This window comes from Heptranchias perlo, unplaced genomic scaffold (assembly GCF_035084215.1).
Source record: "Heptranchias perlo isolate sHepPer1 unplaced genomic scaffold, sHepPer1.hap1 HAP1_SCAFFOLD_182, whole genome shotgun sequence".
Lineage (NCBI taxonomy): Eukaryota > Metazoa > Chordata > Chondrichthyes > Hexanchiformes > Hexanchidae > Heptranchias > Heptranchias perlo.
Genome location: NW_027139099.1, coordinates 487,495 through 506,387, shown reverse-complemented (window position 1 = coordinate 506,387; position 18,893 = coordinate 487,495). Strand labels below are relative to the sequence as shown.

The 18,893-nt window shown below is 57.8% G+C and overlaps 1 protein-coding gene across 1 annotated transcript in view; it reads right to left on the bottom strand.

Moving 5' to 3' along the window:
* Positions 1-18,893, bottom strand: part of nipblb (NIPBL cohesin loading factor b) — a 690,432-nt gene that overhangs the window by 224,433 nt on the left and 447,106 nt on the right. Inside the window, exons 27-28 of the mRNA XM_067977852.1 lie at positions 11,627-11,770; positions 1,606-1,695 (exon numbers count right to left, since the gene is read on the bottom strand). Coding sequence (XP_067833953.1) covers positions 1,606-1,695; positions 11,627-11,770 — 234 coding nt within the window. The remainder of the gene's footprint in view (positions 1-1,605; positions 1,696-11,626; positions 11,771-18,893) is intronic.

Genomic DNA, 18,893 nt, shown 5'->3' with positions numbered 1-18,893 from the left:
GGAGAATGGAGAACTCCCCCGCTCCAGCCATAACTGGACCGGTCACTGGGCCGGCTTACAGCGGAGAACAGAGAATTCCCAGCTCTAGTTGACATGCTCTCAGCCTGTGAGTGTAACAGTAGCCATCTCTCCACACTCCCAATAACAGGAAGGTAAACGATAAAATTCCACATGTCGGGAATCTAAGTTATGAAGAAAGGTTTTCTCTGTGGAAGAAAAAAGGAAACTTTGAGGGAACCTAACCAAGTTTTCAGATTACGAAGGGAATTATGAAATTGATTCAGTCAAGTTGACTGAATCGAAGGGACACCAGGCCCAGGGCAGGCTACAGTCCATAGGAACAGGAGGAGGCCGTTTAGTTCCTCGAGCCTGTTCCGCCATTCACTGAGATCATGACTGATCTGTGACCTAACTCCATATACCTGCCTTACCCCTTAATACCCATGGTTACCAAAAATCTATCACTCTCAGATGTAAAATGAAAAATTGAGCTCGCATCAACTGCCATTTGTGGAAGTGAGTTCCAAACTTCTCCCACCCTTTGTGTGTAGAAGCGTTTCCTAACTTCACTCCTGAACGTCCTGGCTCTAATTTTTAGGCTGTGTCCCCTAGTCCTAGACTCCCCAACCAGCGGAAATAGTTTCTCTCTATCTACCCTATCAGTTACCCTTAATATCTTGAAATCACCCCTTAATCTTCTATATTCCAGGGAATACAACCCTAGTTTGGGTAATCTCTCCTCGTAATTTAACCCTTGAAGCCCAAGTATCGTGGTAGTAAATCCACACTGCACTCCCTCCAAGGCCAATATATCCTTCCTAAGGTGCAGTGCCCAGAACTGAACACAATAATCCAGGTGTGGTCTCACCAGGATCCACAGGTGTCCCTGTTCTGAATTGCGCAGTGAGCGCGCCAAAGGAATCTGAGGTGGAAGACCAAGAATGCCTTTCCTGTCTCATTAAAATGCCAATGCTGCCACCTTGCACCCCAGGGTAGAAAGCCCAGGAGATCTGCATGGGATGTGATGGGGTTTGGACCTGACACAATGGGTCTCTGCCCCTTCTGCCTCTGCCTGGCATCTGGGGAACATCAATTCCTTAAGACAGAGGGCAGAGGGAAATCTCCGCTACTGTCTTTTATAATGCAATCGCCTAGCTCAGTTCTAGCACCCTTGTCTGAGTCAGAAGGCCGTAGGTTCAAACCTCACTCCAGTGGTTGGGCATGCAATTTGGGGTCAGCCCAGTTCAGTCCTGAGCAAGATCTATATTGTTGGAGGTAACATCTTTCATCTTGATACGTGCTCCCTGGCTAACACTCTTCGCTCAACCATCACCAAAAACATTGCTCTTTCATATCATTATTTGTGGGGTCTTGCTGTGCACAAGTAGACTGCCAAGTTTGCCTCCTTAATAGTTACTGCACTTCCAAATAACCGAAACCCATGGGCAGAGAAAGATTTTTCATGGATTAATAGATTCCCTTAAAACAGTGGGGATTGGACAGTAACCAGAACACTGATATCGCAAGATGGACATTTGAACTCCCCGAAAAAAAACAAGCCGGTGGTGAATACAATTTTAATATGAGCAGTTAGGTTTCACTTACCATTAGTGAGGGATCAGTTTCTGTATTCTCATCCAGGTAATCCAGCAATGCTTTCTGCAGCTGCTGCACTTCATCCTCGATCCCTGAAACCTGCAGGATTACAACCATTAGCAAGCACCCCAGATCGATCTGCACAACCACCCCCACCCGTAAACCTGCCTTGTAAAAAAATTCGTTCATGGGATGTGGGCGTCGCTGGCTAGGTCGGCATTTATTGCCCATCCCTAATTGGCCTGGAGAAGGTGGTGGTGAGCCGCCTTCTTGAACCGCTGCAGTCCATGTGGTGAAGGTTCTCCCACAGTGCTGTTAGGAAGGGAGTTCCAGGATTTTGACCCAGTGACTATGAAGGGACGGCGATATATTTCCAAGTCAGGATGGCGTGAGACTTGGAGGGGAACGTGCAGGTGGTGTTGTTCCCATGTACCTTCTGCTCTTATCCTTCTAAGTGGTAGAGATCGCGGGTTTGGGAGGTGCTGTCGAAGAAGCCTTGGCGAGTTGCTGCAGTGCATCCTGTGGATGGTACACACTGCAGCCACTGTGTGCCGGTGGTGAAGGGAGTGAATGTTTAGGGTGGTGGATGGGGTGCCAATCAAGCGGGCTGCTTTGTCCTGGATGGTGTCAAGCTTCTTGAGTGTTGTTGGAGCTGCACTCATCCAAGCAAGTGGAGAGTATTCCATCACACTCCTGACTTGTGCCTTGTAGATGGTGGAAAGACTTTGGGGAGTCAGGAGGTGAGTCACTCGCCGCAGAATACCCAGCCTCTGACCTGCTCTTGTAGCCACAGTATTTATATGGCTGGTCCAGTTAAGTTTCTGGTCAATGGTGACCTCCAGGATGTTGATGGAGGGGGATTCGGCGATGGTAATGCCGTTAAATGTCATGGGGAAGTGGTTAGACTCTCTCTTGTTGGAGATGGTCATTGCCTGGCACGAATGTTACTTGCCACTTATCAGCCCAAGCCTGGATGTTGTCCAGGTCTTGCTGCATGCAGGCTCGGACTGCTTCATTATTTGACGAATGGATCTGAACACTGTGCAATCATCAGCGAACATCCCCATTTCTGACCTTATGATGGAGGGAAGGTCATTGATGAAGCAGCTGAAGATGGTTGGGCTGAGGACACTGCCCTGAGGAACTCCTGCAGCAATGTCCTGGAGCTGAGATGATTGGCCTCCAATAACCACTACCATCTTCCTTTTATGCTAGGTATGACTCCAGCCACTGGAGAGTTTTCCCCCTGATTCCCATTGATTTCAATTTTACTAGGGCAGTCACTCTCAACTCACCTCTGGAATTCAGCTCTTTTGTCCATGTTTGGACCAAGGCTGTAATGAGGTGTGGAGTCGAGTGGTCCTGGCGGAACCCAAACTGAGCATCAGTGAGCAGGTTATTGGTGAGTAAGTGCCGCTTGATAGCACTGTCGACGACACCTTCCATCACTTTGCTGATGATTGAGAGTAGACTGATGGGGTGGTAATTGGCCGGATTGAATTTGTCCTGCTTTTTGTGGATGGGACATACCTGGGCAATTTTCCACATTGTCGGGTAGATGCCAGTGTTGTAGCTGTACTGGAACAGCTTGGCTAGAGGCGCAGCTAGTTCTGGAGCACAGGTCTTCAGCACTACAGCCGGGATGTTGTCGGGGCCCATAGCCTTTGCTGTATCCAGTGCACTCAGCCGTTTCTTGATATCACATAGAGTGAATCGAATTGGCTGAAGACTGGCTTCCGTGATGGTGGGGATATCGGGAGGAGGCCGAGATGGATCATCCACTCGGCACTTCTGGCTGAAGATGGTTGCAAACGCTTCAGCCTTGTCTTTTGCACTCACGTGCTGGACTCCGCCATCATTGAGGATGGGGATGTTTACAGAGCCTCCTCCTCCCGTTAGTTGTTTAATTGTCCACCACCATTCACGACTGTATGTGGCAGGACTGCAGAGCTTTGATCTGATTCGTTGGTTGTGGAATTGCTTAGCTCTGTCTATAGCATGTTGCTTCCGCTGTTTAACATGCATGTAGTCCTGTGTTGTAGCTTCACCAGGTTGGCATCTCATTTTTAGGTACGCCTGGTGCTGCTCCTGGCATACTCTTCTACACTCCTCATTGAACCAGGGTTGATCCCCTGGCTTGTTGGTAATGGTAGAGTGAGGAATATGCCGGGCCATGAGATTACAGATTGTGCTGGAATACAATTCTGCTGCTGCTGCTGATGGCCCACAGCGCCTCATGGATGCCCAGTTTTGAGCTGCTAGATCTGTTCTGATCTATCCCATTTAGCACGGTGATAGTGCCACACAACACGTTGGATGGTGTCCTCAGTGTGAAGACGGGACTGAGGGAGGACTGATTCATCAGCTGAGGGAGGACGGTAGATGGTAATCAGCAGGAGGTTTCCTTGCCCATGTTTGACCTGATGCCATGAGATTTCATGGGATCCGGAATCAATGTTGAGGACTCCCAGGGCCACTCCCTCCTGACTGTCTGTCACTGTACCACCACCTCTGGTGGGTCTGTCACTGTACCACCACCTCTGGTGGGTCTGTCCTGCCAGTGGGACAGGACATACCCAGGGATGGTGATGGAAGAGTCTGGGACATTGGCTGAAAGGTATGATTCTGTGAATATGGTTATGTCAGGCTGTTGCTTGACTAGTCTGTGGAACAGCTCTCCCAATTTCGGCACAAGTCCCCAGATGTTAGTAAGGAGGACTTTGCAGGGTTGACTGGGCTTGGTTTGCCTTTGTCATGTCCGGGGCCCAGTGGTCCGTCCGGTTTTATTCTTAGTGGCTTTTTTTTAAGCGAGATTTTACAACTGAGTGTCTTGCTGGGCCATTTCAGAGGGCAATTAAGAATCAACCACATTGCTGTGGGTCTGGAGTCACATACAGGCCAGACCGGGTAAGGGCGGCAGGTTTCCTTCCCTAAAGGACATTAGTGAACCAGATGGGTTTTTACGACAATCCGGTAGTTTCATGACCATCATTACTGATACCAGTATTTTAATTCCAGATTTTATTTAATTAATTGAATTTAAATTCCCCAGCTGCCGTGGTGGGATTTGAACTCATGACTCTGGATTACTGGATTACTAGTCCAGTAACATAACCACTATGCTACCGTATGCCTGGCCCCCGCCCCCACCCCCCAGGACTGAACGCCCCCGCCCCCCCCCCAGGACTGAACGCCCCCTCCCCCCCCCCCCAGGACTGAACGCCCCCTCCCCCCCCCAGGACTGAACGCCCCCTCCCCCCTCCCTCCCCCCAGGACTCAACGCCCCCTCCCCCCTGCCCCCCCCAGGACTCAACGCCCCCGCCCCCTCCCCCAGGACTCAACGCCCCCGCCCCCTCCCCCAGGACTCAACGCCCCCGCCCCCTCCCCCAGGACTCAACGCCCCCGCACCCTCCCCCCCCCCCCAGGACTCAACGCCCCCTCCCCCTCCCCCCCCCAGGACTCAACGCCCCCGCCCCCTCCCCCCCCCCCCAGGACTCAACGCCCCCTCCCCCTCCCCCCCCCCAGGACTCAACGCCCCCTCCCCCTCCCCCCCCCCAGGACTCAACGCCCCCGCCCCCCCCCCCCAGGACTCAACGCCCCCGCCCCCTCCCCCCCCCAGGACTGAACGCCCCCTCCCCCCCCAGGACTCAACGCCCCCTCCCCCCTCCCCCCCCCAGGACTCAACGCCCCCTCCCCCCTCCCCCCCCCCAGGACTCAACGCCACCTCCCCCCTCCCCCCCCCAGGACTCAACGCCCCCTCCCCCCTCCCCAGGACTCAACGCCCCCTCCCCCCCCCAGGACTCAACGCCCCCTCCCCCCTCCAGGACTCAACGCCCCCTCCCCCCTCCCCCCCCCAGGACTCAACGCCCCCTCCCCCCCCCCAGGACTGAACGCCCCCTCCCCCCCCCCAGGACTGAACGCCCCCTCCCCCCCACAGGACTCAACGCCCCCTCCCCCCCCCAGGACTCAACGCCCCCTCCCCCCCCCAGGACTCAACGCCCCCTCCCCCCCCCAGGACTCAACGCCCCCTCCCCCCTCCCTCCCCCCAGGACTCAACGCCCCCTCCCCCCTCCCCCCCCCAGGACTCAACGCCCCCTCCCCCCTCCCCCCCCCAGGACTCAACGCCCCCTCCCCCCTCCCTCCCCCCAGGACTCAACGCCCCCTCCCCCCCCCAGGACTCAACGCCCCCTCCCCCCTCCCCCCCCCAGGACTCAACGCCCCCTCCCCCCTCCCTCCCCCCAGGACTCAACGCCCCCTCCCCCCCCCAGGACTCAACGCCCCCTCCCCCCTCCCTCCCCCAGGACTCAACGCCCCCTCCCCCCCCCAGGACTCAACGCCCCCTCCCCCCTCCCCCCCCCAGGACTCAACGCCCCCTCCCCCCTCAGGACTCAACGCCCCCTCCCCCCTCCCCCCCCCAGGACTCAACGCCCCCTCCCCCCTCCTCCCCCCAGGACTCAACGCCCCTCCCCCCCCCAGGACTCAACGCCCCCTCCCCCCTCCCCCCCCCAGGACTCAACGCCCCCTCCCCCCCTCCCCAGGACTCAACGCCCCCTCCCCCTCCCCCCCCCAGGACTCAACGCCCCCTCCCCCCTCCAGGACTCAACGCCCCCTCCCCCCTCCCCCCCCCCAGGACTCAACGCCCCCTCCCCCCCCCCCAGGACTGAACGCCCCCTCCCCCCCCCCAGGACTGAACGCCCCCTCCCCCCCACAGGACTCAACGCCCCCTCCCCCCCCCCAGGACTCAACGCCCCCTCCCCCCCCCAGGACTCAACGCCCCCTCCCCCCCCCAGGACTCAACGCCCCCTCCCTCCCCCCAGGACTCAACGCCCCCTCCCCCCTCCCCCCCCCAGGACTCAACGCCCCCTCCCCCCTCCCTCCCCCCAGGACTCAACGCCCCCTCCCCCCTCCCCCCCCCAGGACTCAACGCCCCCTCCCCCCTCCCTCCCCCAGGACTCAACGCCCCCTCCCCCCCCCAGGACTCAACGCCCCCTCCCCCCTCCCCCCCCCAGGACTCAACGCCCCCTCCCCCCTCAGGACTCAACGCCCCCTCCCCCCTCCCCCCCCCAGGACTCAACGCCCCCTCCCCCCTCCTCCCCCCAGGACTCAACGCCCCCTCCCCCCCCCAGGACTCAACGCCCCCTCCCCCCTCCCAGGACTCAACGCCCCCTCCCCCCTCCCCCCCCCAGGACTCAACGCCCCCTCCCCCCTCCCCCCCCCCCCAGGACTCAACGCCCCCTCCCCCCTCCTCCCCCCAGGACTCAACGCCCCCTCCCCCCCCCAGGACTCAACGCCCCCTCCCCCCTCCCCCCCCCCCCAGGACTCAACGCCCCCTCCCCCCTCCCCCCCCCCCAGGACTCAACGCCCCCTCCCCCACCCCAGGACTCAACGCCCCCTCCCCCCCCCCAGGACTGAACGCCCCCTCCCCCCCCCCAGGACTCAACGCCCCCTCCCCCCCCCAGGACTCAACGCCCCCTCCCTCCCCCCAGGACTCAACGCCCCCTCCCCCCCCCCAGGACTCAACGCCCCCTCCCCCCTCCCTCCCCCCAGGACTCAACGCCCCCTCCCCCCTCCCCCCCCCAGGACTCAACGCCCCCTCCCCCCTCCCCCCCCCAGGACTCAACGCCCCCTCCCCCCTCCCCCCCCCCCAGGACTCAACGCCCCCTCCCCCCTCCCTCCCCCCAGGACTCAACGCCCCCTCCCCCTCCCTCCCCCAGGACTCAACGCCCCCTCCCCCCTCCCTCCCCCAGGACTCAACGCCCCCTCCCCCCTCCCCCCCCCAGGACTCAACGCCCCCTCCCCCCTCCCTCCCCCCAGGACTCAACGCCCCCTCCCCCCTCCCCCCCCCAGGACTCAACGCCCCCTCCCTCCCCCAGGACTCAACGCCCCCTCCCCCCTCCCTCCCCCAGGACTCAACGCCCCCTCCCCCCTCCCCCCCCCAGGACTCAACGCCCCCTCCCCCCTCCCTCCCCCCAGGACTCAACGCCCCCTCCCCCCTCCCCCCCCCAGGACTCAACGCCCCCTCCCTCCCCCAGGACTCAACGCCCCCTCCCCCCTCCCCCCCCCAGGACTCAACGCCCCCTCCCCCCTCCCTCCCCCCAGGACTCAACGCCCCCTCCCCCCTCCCCCCCCCAGGACTCAACGCCCCCTCCCCCCTCCCTCCCCCCAGGACTCAACGCCACCTCCCCCTCCCCCCCCCAGGACTGAACGCCCCCGCCCCCTCCCCAGGACTGAACGCCCCCCCCCCAGGACTGAACGCCCCCCCCCCCAGGACTGAACGCCCCCTCCCCCCCCAGGACTCAACGCCCCCTCCCCCCCCAGGACTCAACGCCCCCTCCCCCCCCCAGGACTCAACGCCGCCTCCCCCCTCCCCCCCCCCCAGGACTCAACGCCCCCTCCCCCCCCCCAGGACTGAACGCCCCCTCCCCCCCCAGGACTCAACGCCCCCTCCCCCTCCCTCCCCCCAGGACTCAACGCCCCCTCCCCCCCCCAGGACTCAACGCCCCCTCCCCCTCCCTCCCCCCAGGACTCAACGCCCCCTCCCCCCTCCCCCCCCCAGGACTCAACGCCCCCTCCCCCCTCCCCCCCCCAGGACTCAACGCCCCCTCCCCCCTCCCTCCCCCCAGGACTCAACGCCCCCTCCCCCCTCCCCCCCCCAGGACTCAACGCCCCCTCCCCCCTCCCTCCCCCCAGGACTCAACGCCCCCTCCCCCCTCCCCCCCCCAGGACTCAACGCCCCCTCCCCCCTCCCTCCCCCCAGGACTCAACGCCCCCTCCCCCCTCCCTCCCCCCAGGACTCAACGCCCCCTCCCCCCTCCCCCCCCCAGGACTCAACGCCCCCTCCCCCCTCCCTCCCCCAGGACTCAACGCCCCCTCCCCCCTCCTCCCCCCAGGACTCAACGCCCCCTCCCCCCTCCCTCCCCCAGGACTCAACGCCCCCTCCCCCCTCCCTCCCCCAGGACTCAACGCCCCCTCCCCCCTCCCTCCCCCCAGGACTCAACGCCACCTCCCCCTCCCCCCCCCAGGACTGAACGCCCCCGCCCCCTCCCCAGGACTGAACGCCCCCCCCCCAGGACTGAACGCCCCCCCCCCCAGGACTGAACGCCCCCTCCCCCCCCCAGGACTCAACGCCCCCTCCCCCCCAGGACTCAACGCCCCCTCCCCCCCCCAGGACTGAACGCCCCCTCCCCCCCCCAGGACTCAACGCCCCCTCCCCCCCCAGGACTCAACGCCCCCTCCCCCCCCCAGGACTCAACGCCCCCTCCCCCCTCCCTCCCCCCAGGACTCAACGCCCCCTCCCCCTCCCCCCCCCCAGGACTGAACGCCCCCTCCCCCCCCCAGGACTCAACGCCCCCTCCCCCTCCCCCCCCCCAGGACTCAACGCCCCCTCCCCCCCCCAGGACTCAACGCCCCCTCCCCCCTCCCTCCCCCCAGGACTCAACGCCCCCTCCCCCCTCCCCCCCCCCCCAGGACTCAACGCCCCCTCCCCCCTCCCTCCCCCAGGACTCAACGCCCCCTCCCCCCCCCAGGACTCAACGCCCCCTCCCCCCCCCAGGACTCAACGCCCCCTCCCCCCTCCCCCCCCCAGGACTCAACGCCCCCTCCCCCCTCAGGACTCAACGCCCCCTCCCCCCTCCCCCCCCCAGGACTCAACGCCCCCTCCCCCCTCCCTCCCCCCAGGACTCAACGCCCCCTCCCCCCTCCCCCCCCCAGGACTCAACGCCCCCTCCCCCCTCCTCCCCCCAGGACTCAACGCCCCCTCCCCCCCCCAGGACTCAACGCCCCCTCCCCCTCCCCCCCCCCAGGACTCAACGCCCCCTCCCCCCCCCAGGACTCAACGCCCCCTCCCCCCTCCCTCCCCCCAGGACTCAACGCCCCCTCCCCCCTCCCCCCCCCCCCAGGACTCAACGCCCCCTCCCCCTCCCCCCCCCAGGACTCAACGCCCCCTCCCCCCCCCAGGACTCAACGCCCCCTCCCCCCTCCCTCCCCCCAGGACTGAACGCCCCCTCCCCCCCCCCAGGACTCAACGCCCCCTCCCCCCCCCCAGGACTCAACGCCCCCTCCCCCCCCCCAGGACTCAACGCCCCCTCCCCCCCCCCAGGACTCAACGCCCCCTCCCCCCTCCCCCCCCCAGGACTCAACGCCCCCTCCCCCTCCCCCCCCCATGACTCAACGCCCCCTCCCCCTCCCCCCCCCATGACTCAACGCCCCCGCCCCCTCCCCCCCCCCCAGGACTCAACGCCCCCTCCCCCCTCCCCCCCCAGGACTCAACGCCCCCGCACCCTCCCCCAGGACTCAACGCCCCCGCACCCTCCCCCCCCCCAGGACTCAACGCCCCCGCACCCTCCCCCCCCCCAGGACTCAACGCCCCCGCCCCCTCCCCCCCCCCCAGGACTCAACGCCCCCTCCCCCTCCCCCCCCCAGGACTCAACGCCCCCTCCCCCCTCCCCCCCCCAGGACTCAACGCCCCCTCCCCCTCCCTCCCCCCAGGACTCAACGCCCCCTCCCCCCTCCAGGACTCAACGCCCCCTCCCCCCTCCTCCCCCCAGGACTCAACGCCCCCTCCCCCTCCCCCCCCCCCAGGACTCAACGCCCCCTCCCCCTCCCCCCCCCCCAGGACTCAACGCCCCCTCCCCCTCCCCCCCCCAGGACTCAACGCCCCCTCCCCCTCCCCCCCCCCCCAGGACTCAACGCCCCCTCCCCCTCCCCCCCCCCAGGACTCAACGCCCCCGCCCCCCCCCCCAGGACTCAACGCCCCCTCCCCCCTCCTCCCCCCAGGACTCAACGCCCCCTCCCCCCTCCTCCCCCCAGGACTCAACGCCCCCTCCCCCCTCCTCCCCCCAGGACTCAACGCCCCCTCCCCCCTCCCCCCCCCAGGACTCAACGCCCCCTCCCCCTCCCCCCCCCCCAGGACTCAACGCCCCCTCCCCCTCCCCCCCCCCCAGGACTCAACGCCCCCTCCCCCTCCCCCCCCCCAGGACTCAACGCCCCCGCCCCCCCCCCCAGGACTCAACGCCCCCTCCCCCTCCCCCCCCCCAGGACTCAACGCCCCCTCCCCCCCCCCAGGACTCAACGCCCCCGCCCCCTCCCCCCCCCCCAGGACTCAACGCCAACGCCCCCGCCCCCTCCCCCCCCCAGGACTCAACGCCCCCTCCCCCTCCCCCCCCCCCAGGACTCAACGCCCCCGCCCCCCCCCCCAGGACTCAACGCCCCCTCCCCCTCCCCCCCCCCCCAGGACTCAACGCCAACGCCCCCGCCCCCTCCCCCCCCCAGGACTCAACGCCCCCGCCCCCTCCCCCCCCCAGGACTCAACGCCCCTACCCCCCTCCCCCCCCCAGGACTCAACGCCCCCGCCCCCCCCCCCAGGACTCAACGCCCCCTCCCCCTCCCCCCCCCCAGGACTCAACGCCCCCTCCCCCCCCCCAGGACTCAACGCCCCCGCCCCCTCCCCCCCCCCCAGGACTCAACGCCAACGCCCCCGCCCCCTCCCCCCCCCCAGGACTCAACGCCCCCTCCCCCTCCCCCCCCCCCAGGACTCAACGCCCCCGCCCCCCCCCCCAGGACTCAACGCCCCCTCCCCCTCCCCCCCCCCCCAGGACTCAACGCCAACGCCCCCGCCCCCTCCCCCCCCCAGGACTCAACGCCCCCGCCCCCTCCCCCCCCCCCCCCCAGGACTCAACGCCCCTACCCCCCTCCCCCCCCCAGGACTCAACGCCCCCGCCCCCCCCCCCCAGGGCTCAACGCCCCCTCCCCCTCCCCCCCAGGACTCAACGCCCCGCCCCTCCCCCCCCAGGACTCAACGCCCCCGCCCCCCTCCCCTACCTAGGACTCAACGCCCACACCCCCCCTACCCAGGACTCAACGCCCCCTCCCCCCCCCAGGACTGAACGCCCCCTCCCCCCCCCAGGACTGAACGCCCCCTCCCCCCCCCAGGACTGAACGCCCCCTCCCTCTCCCCCTCCCCCCCCACCCAGGACTGAACGTTACCCCCCGCACCGAACCCCATGACTGAACGGTACTCCCCCCCACCAACCTGTTTGAGTATCCGGTCAATTGACTCCCGGTCCATTTTGCAGGATACTGCATCTTTCCTCAGTCGTGCTGCTACTGTTCCCAGGTAATCAAGTGAAGCTACTCGCAGGGCCATCTCTGTTGACTTGTTACTGAACTGGTGAACCTGTGTTCAGGAGTACAAGAATGAAGTGTTCATGAAACACACTGGCACCAAACTGCCTCCTCGCTGCATAGTTTCTGACTCTAAATCTTTCTCCAGACCTGTGAAACTTGGTCTGCCCTGTTACTGTTCAGGGTTTCTCCAACATCTTTTCTCAAGTGAATGGCCAATCACCACAACTCCATGTCTCCTGAACACCCACCACTGTGCACCAGACTTATTCACAAACAGAATGACCACGCAGCACAAATATAGGCACAGACTAGCGCCGACCCAGTAACACGTGACATATACCTGGGGTGACAGTGGCTGGCCCAACCCCTTGGGACGAGCGCGCCTGGTGATACACAAGCTCGCCCCACCTGTCCGTGTATCACCATTGGCGTGTGTAATCGTAACACTGCGACTATCGAGTTCTGCTTTTATGGATATTTTACTCTTAAGTTCAAGTAACTTCTTTAAAGATGGCGTCCCCTCATCAAGTTTGATTACATTGAGTGAAGAACAATGGCCTCGCCTCATCACAGTAACGACAACCCAAAAATCACAAAATAAACAGAAATACATGCAAGTTACCATGCAGAAAGAGGCCACTGTGCCCAACCAGTCCCTGACAGCATTTACCCTCCACACGAGCCTCGCTTGTTGGAGAACAAGTTACTGTACGCTTCCAGCAGTTAACCCCGACATTGGAATACCTGTCTAACAAAACACACACACTCTATCCAAAAATGCAGACTTTGATATTAACGGGACGAGGTTATGGGCTGACAAATTCAACATGTTGCTAATGAATCCAAGTGACAGAACATCCAGCTACATGAATTTGACCTCCACAGACCGACTTCACCACAGAACAAGTTATTTCAGAAAGATGGCCTGAGACACAGCTGCCTGCTGCCAATTTAGTTCTGAGTTTCCCTAATTCTTTAAATCTGGATTAAACTCAAGACATAAAATACCTCATTTTTAATCACATTCCCTTCATCCAACATTTCTAAAGTAGAACCATCGAATGTCTCCTGGACACGCTGCACATGTTCATTAAATCAACATGTATTTATGTATTGCCACATCACATCCTCAAGACCTCTCAAAGCAATCACAAGTTACTTTTCAAGTGTAGTCACTTAGACAGGCATACACAGGAAGCAGATTTACACAGCAAGATCCCACAAATGTCATGTTTCTTGACAAAATTCAGTGGCACGGTCTCATCCATCATTATCGGCCACTGATCCAGCGGTTACCCTCGGTGTAAAGAAATACTTTGAACATCCATCCTAGAGTTTTCAGCTCCCATCACCAACTCCATTCTCTAACTACCGATTCCATCCCCTTCCCTGGTCACTGTCTCAGGCTGAACCAGCTGTTAGCAACCTCAGCTCAGGTCCTATTTGACCCTGAGCTGAGTTTCTGACGCTGTAGTATCCTCTCCATTACCATGACTGCCTACTTGCACCTCCATAATATCACCCGTCTCTGCTCCACCCCAGCTTATCTGCTGCTGAAACTTTCCTCCATGGCTTTGCCAACTCCAGTCTCAATTATTCCAACGCTTACCTGCCCAGTCTCCCATCACAGAATACTACAGCACGGGAGGTGGCCATTTGGCCAATTGTGCCTGTGATGGCTCTTTGAAAGAGCTATCCAATTAGTCCCACTCCCCTGCTCTTAACCCATAGCCCTGCAAATTTCTCCTTTTCAAGTTACTATTAAATCTGCGTCCACCACTCTTTCAAGCAGTGCATTCCAGATCAGAACAACTCACTGAATAAAAAAATCTCATTTCCCCTCTGGCTTTTTTGCCAATTACCTTAAATTTGTGTTCTCTGGTCACCGACCCTCCTGCCAGTGGAAACAGTTTCTACCTGCATGAAAAGCATCTTTACTGGCTTTTCTGCTGAACACAGTCTTCTATTAAATGTTAGCATCGTAACTTTGTGTAGATGCTGAGGTTGTTTCCCCTGGCTGGAGAGTCTAGAACTGGGCAGCATAGTCTCAGGATAACTGGCAAGTAAAATCAAGGAAAACCCAAAAATGTTTTATAACCACATAAAGAGCAAGAAGACAACTAAGGAAAGAGTAGGGCCTATTAGAGACCAAAAAAGTAACCTATGTGTGGAGATGGAAGATGTGGGTACAGTTCTTAATGAATAGAAGCCCATGGAATCGAGGGAAAAGTACGGACTTGGATAGGAAATTGGCTGAGCGAAAGGCGACAGAGAGTAGGGATAATGGGTAGGTACTCACATTGGCAGGATGTGACTAGTGGAGTCCTGCAGGGATCTGTCTTGGGGCCTCAATTATTCACAATATTTATCAACGACTTAGATGAAGGCATAGAAAGTCTCATATCTAAGTTTGCCGATGACACAAAGGTTGGTAGCCATGATGTGGAGATGCCGGTGATGGACTGGGGTTGACAATTGTAAACAATTTTACAACACCAAGTTATAGTCCAGCAATTTTATTTGAAATTCACAAGCTTTCGGAGGCTTCCTCCTTCCTCAGGTGAATGTTGTGGAAATGTCTCAGGATAACTGGCAAGTAAAATCAAGGAGGCTAATGGAATGCTGGCCTTTATATCTAGAGGACTAGAGTACAAGGGGGCAGAAGTTATGCTGCAGCTATACAAAACCCTGGTTAGACCACACCTGGAGTACTGTGAGCAGTTCTGGGCACCGCACCTCCGGAAGGACATATTGGCCTTGGAGGGAGTGCAGTGTAGGTTTACCAGAATGATACCTGGACTTCAAGGGTTAAGCTACGAGGAGAGATTACACAAATTGGGGTTGTATTCTCTCGAGTTTAGAAGATTCAGGGGTGATCTGATCGAAGTTTATAAGATATTAAGGGGAACAGATAGGGTGGATAGAGAGAAACTATTTCCGCTGGTTGGGGATTCTCGGAGTAGGGGGCACAGTCTAAAAATTAGAGCCAGACCTTTCAGGAGTGAGATTAGAAAACATTTCTACACAAAGGGTGGTAGAAGTTTGGAACTCTCTTCCGCAAACAGCAATTGATACTAGCTCAATTGCTAAATTTAAATGTGAGATAGATAGCTTTTTGGCAACCAAAGGTATTAAGGGATATGGGCCAAAGGCGGGTATATGGAGCTAGATCACAGATCAGCCATGATCTTATCAAATGGCAGAGCAGGCACGCGGGGCTGAATGGCCTACTCCTGTTCCGATGTTCCTAATACTTTGCGTCTGTCTTCACAAAAGAGGGGGACGATGCAGAGATTGTAGTTAAAGAGGAGTGTGAAACATTGGATGGGATAAACAGTGAGAGAGGAACTATTAAAGGATTTAGCATAATTGAAAGTGGATAAATCGCCAGGCCCGGATGAAATGCATCCCAGGCTGTTAAAAGAAGCAAATTTTCCAATCCTCCCTGGCTACAGGTGCGATGCCGGAGGATTGGAGGACTGCTAACATTGTACCGTTGTTTAAAAAGGGAGAAAGGATAGATCAAGTAATTACAGGACAGTCAGTCTAACCTCAGCAAATTATGGAACCAATTCTGAGGGACGCTATAAATCGTCATTTTGAAAGACACGGATTAATCAAGGACAGTCAGCATGGATTTGTTACGGGAAGGTCCTGACTGACTAACTTCATTGAATTTTTTGAGGAGATAACAAGGAGGTTCAACGCATTTGACGTGGTCTACATGGATTTTAGCAAGGCTTTTGACAAGGTCCCATATGGCAGACTGGTCAAAAAAGTAAAGGCCCGTGGGATCCTAGGGAATGTGGCAAATTAGATCCAAAATTGTCTCAGTGGCAGGAAGCAAAGGGTAATGGTCGACGGGTGTTTTTGTGACTGGAAGGCTGTTTCCAGTGGGGTTCCACAGGGCTCAGTACTCGGTCCCTTGCTTTTTATGGTATATATTAATGATTTCGGCTTGAATGTAGGGGGCATCATTAAGAAGTTTGCAGATGACACAAAAATAGGCCACATGGTTGATAGTGAGAAGGAAGGTGTAGACTGCAGGAAGATATCAATGGACTGGTCAGGTGGGCAGAAAAGTGGCAAATGGAATTCTATCCAGAAGTGTGAGGTAATGCATTCGGAGAGGGCAAACAAGGCAAGGGAATACACAATAAATGGGAGGATACTGAGAGGTGTAGAGGAAGTGAGGGACCTTGGAGTGCATATCCACAGATCCCTGAAGGTAGCAGGACAGGTCGATAAGGTGGTTAAGGCGGCATACGAGATACTTTCCTTTATTAGCCGAGGCATAGAATATAAGAGCAGGAAGGTTATGCTAGAATTGTATAAAACACTAGTTAGGCCACAGCTTGAGTACTGTGTACAGTTCTGGTCACCACATTACAGGAAAGATGTGATTGCACTAGAGAGAGTACAGAGGAGATTTACGAGGAAGTTGCCAGGGCTGGAGAATTTTAGCTATGAGAAAAGATTGGATAAAGGAGGCTGAGGGGAGATTTAATTGAGGTGTATAAAATTATGAGGGGCCTTGGTAGAGTGGAGGACCTATTTCCCTTAGCGGAGGGGTCAGTGACCAGGGGACATAGATTTAAAGTAATCGGTAGAAGGATTTGAGGGGAGCTGAGGAGAAACTTTTTTCACGCAGAGGGTGGTGGGTGTCTGGAATTCACTGCCTGAAAGGGTGGTAGAGGCAGAAACCCTCAACTCATTTAAAAAGTACTTGGATGAGCACTTGAAGTGCCGTAACCTACAGGGCTATGGACCAAATGCTGGAAAGTGGGATTAAGCTGGATAGCTCTTTTCCAGCCGGCACAGACACGATGAGCCGAATGGCCTCCTTCTGTGCCGTAACTTTCTATGATTCTATGATAAGGGGTCAGCCATTTTGGACTGAAACGAGGAGGAATTTCTTCACTCAGAGGGTTGTGAATTTTTGGAATTCTCTACCCCAGAGGGCTGTGGATGCTGAGTCGTTGAATATATTCAAAGCTGAGATCAATAGATTTTTGGACTCTAGGGGAATCGAGGGATATGGGGATCGGGCAGGAAAGTGGAGTTGAGGTTGAAGATCAGCCATGATCATATTGAATGACAGAGCAAGCTCGAGGGGCCGTGTGGCCTACTCCTGCTACTATTTCTTATGCATTCTTGAGTAATGAGACATCCTGTCTCTATTCTTATCTCCCGTAAATAAGATGGGTTAAGGGAGGCAGTGATGTCAGGTATTATATGTTATCTGGGATGTGCAGGGATTGATTTTGGGATGGGAGGCCGCTCAAAATAGCTCTGCGCCTTTAATCCCATGAGTTTCAATTTTACTAAAGTCTATTTTGTGGTATTTTATAAAACGCCTTTTGATATACACATCAACCACACTATTGTCATCAACCCTCTCTGTTATTTATAGAAACATAGAAAATAGGAGCAAGAGTAGGCCATTCGGCCCTTTGGGCCTGCTCCGCCATTCAAAATGATCATGGCTGATCGTCTAACTCAGTACCCTGTTCCTGCTTTTTCCCCATATCCCTTGATCCCTTTAGCATTAAGAAATATATCTAACTCCTTCATGAACACATCTAATGACTTGGCCTCCACTGCCTTCTGTGGTAGAGAATTCCACAGGTTCACCACCCTCTTGAGTGAAGAAATTTCTCCTCATCTCGGTTCCAAATGGCCTTCCCCGTATCCTGAGACTGTGACCCCTGGTTCTGGACTCCCCAGCCATCGGGAACATCCTCCCTGCATCTAGTCTGTCTAGTCCTGTTAGAATTTTATATGTTTCGATGAGATCACCTCTCATTCTTCTAAACTCAAGTGAATATAGGCCTAGTCGACCCAATCCTCATAAGTCAGTCCTGCCATCCCAGGAATCAGTCTGGTAAACCTTCGTTGTACTCCCTCCATGGCCTTTAATAAATCTGTGCTGGCGGTCACTGATTAGACCTTGTTTTTCCAAATAACAATTAATTTTGTTGCAGATTATTGACTCAAAGTTTCTCTACTACCTACGTTAAGGTCTTAGAGAGGGTGCAGAAGAGATTTACAAGAATGATTCCTGGGATGAGGGACTTTAGATATGTGGATAGACTGGAGAAGCTGGGGTTGTTCTCCTTGGAACAGAGATGGTTGCGAGGAGATTTGATAGAGTATTCAAAATCATGAAGGGTCTAGACTGAGTAGATAGAGAGAAACTGTTCCCATTGGTGGAAGGGTGAAGAACCAGAGGACACAGATTTAAGGTGATTGGCAAAAGAACCAAAGGTGACATGAGGAAAAACTTTTTTCACACAGCGAGTGGTTAGGATCTGGAATGCACTGCCCGAGGGGGTGGTGGAGGCAGATTCAATCATGGCCTTCAAAAGGGAACTGGATAAGTACTTGAAAGGAAAAAATTTGCAGGGCTACGGGGATAGGGCGAGAGAGTAGGACTAGCTGGATTGCTCTGTATAGAGCCAGCACGGACTCGATGGGCCGAATGGCCTCCTTCCATGCTGTAACCTTTCTACAATTCTATGCTGACTGGCCTGTAATTGCCGGGTTTATCCCTCTTCCCTTTTTTGAACAGAGATATAACATTTGCAATCCTCCAGCCCTCTGGCACCACTCCCATAGAATCATAGAAGGTTACAGCACAGGAGGAGGCCATTCGGCCCATTGAGTCCACGCCGGCTCTATGCATGAAGATTCCAGCTAGTCCCACTCCCCTGCCCTATCCCCACAGCCCTGCACATTTTTTTGTTTCAAGTACTTATCCAGTTCCCTTTTGAAGGCCATGATTGAATCTGCCTCCACCACCCCCTCGGGCAGTGCATTCCAGATCCTAACCGCTTCTTGTGTAAAAAAGTTTTTCCTCGTGTTACCTTTGGTTCTTTAGCCAATCACCTTAAATCTATGTCCTCTGGTCCTTGACCCTTCCGCCAATGGGAACAGTTTCTCTCTATCTACTCTGTCTCGACCCTTCATGATTTTGAACACCTCGATCAAATCTCCTCGCAACCGTCTCTGTTCCAAGGAGAACAACCTCAGCCTCTCCAGTCTATCCACACAACTGAAGTCCCTCATCCCTGGAATCATTCTAGTAAATCTCTTCTGCACCCTCGCTAAGGCCTTCACAACTTTCCTAAAGTGCGGTGCCCAGAACTGGACACAACACTCCAGTTGTGGCC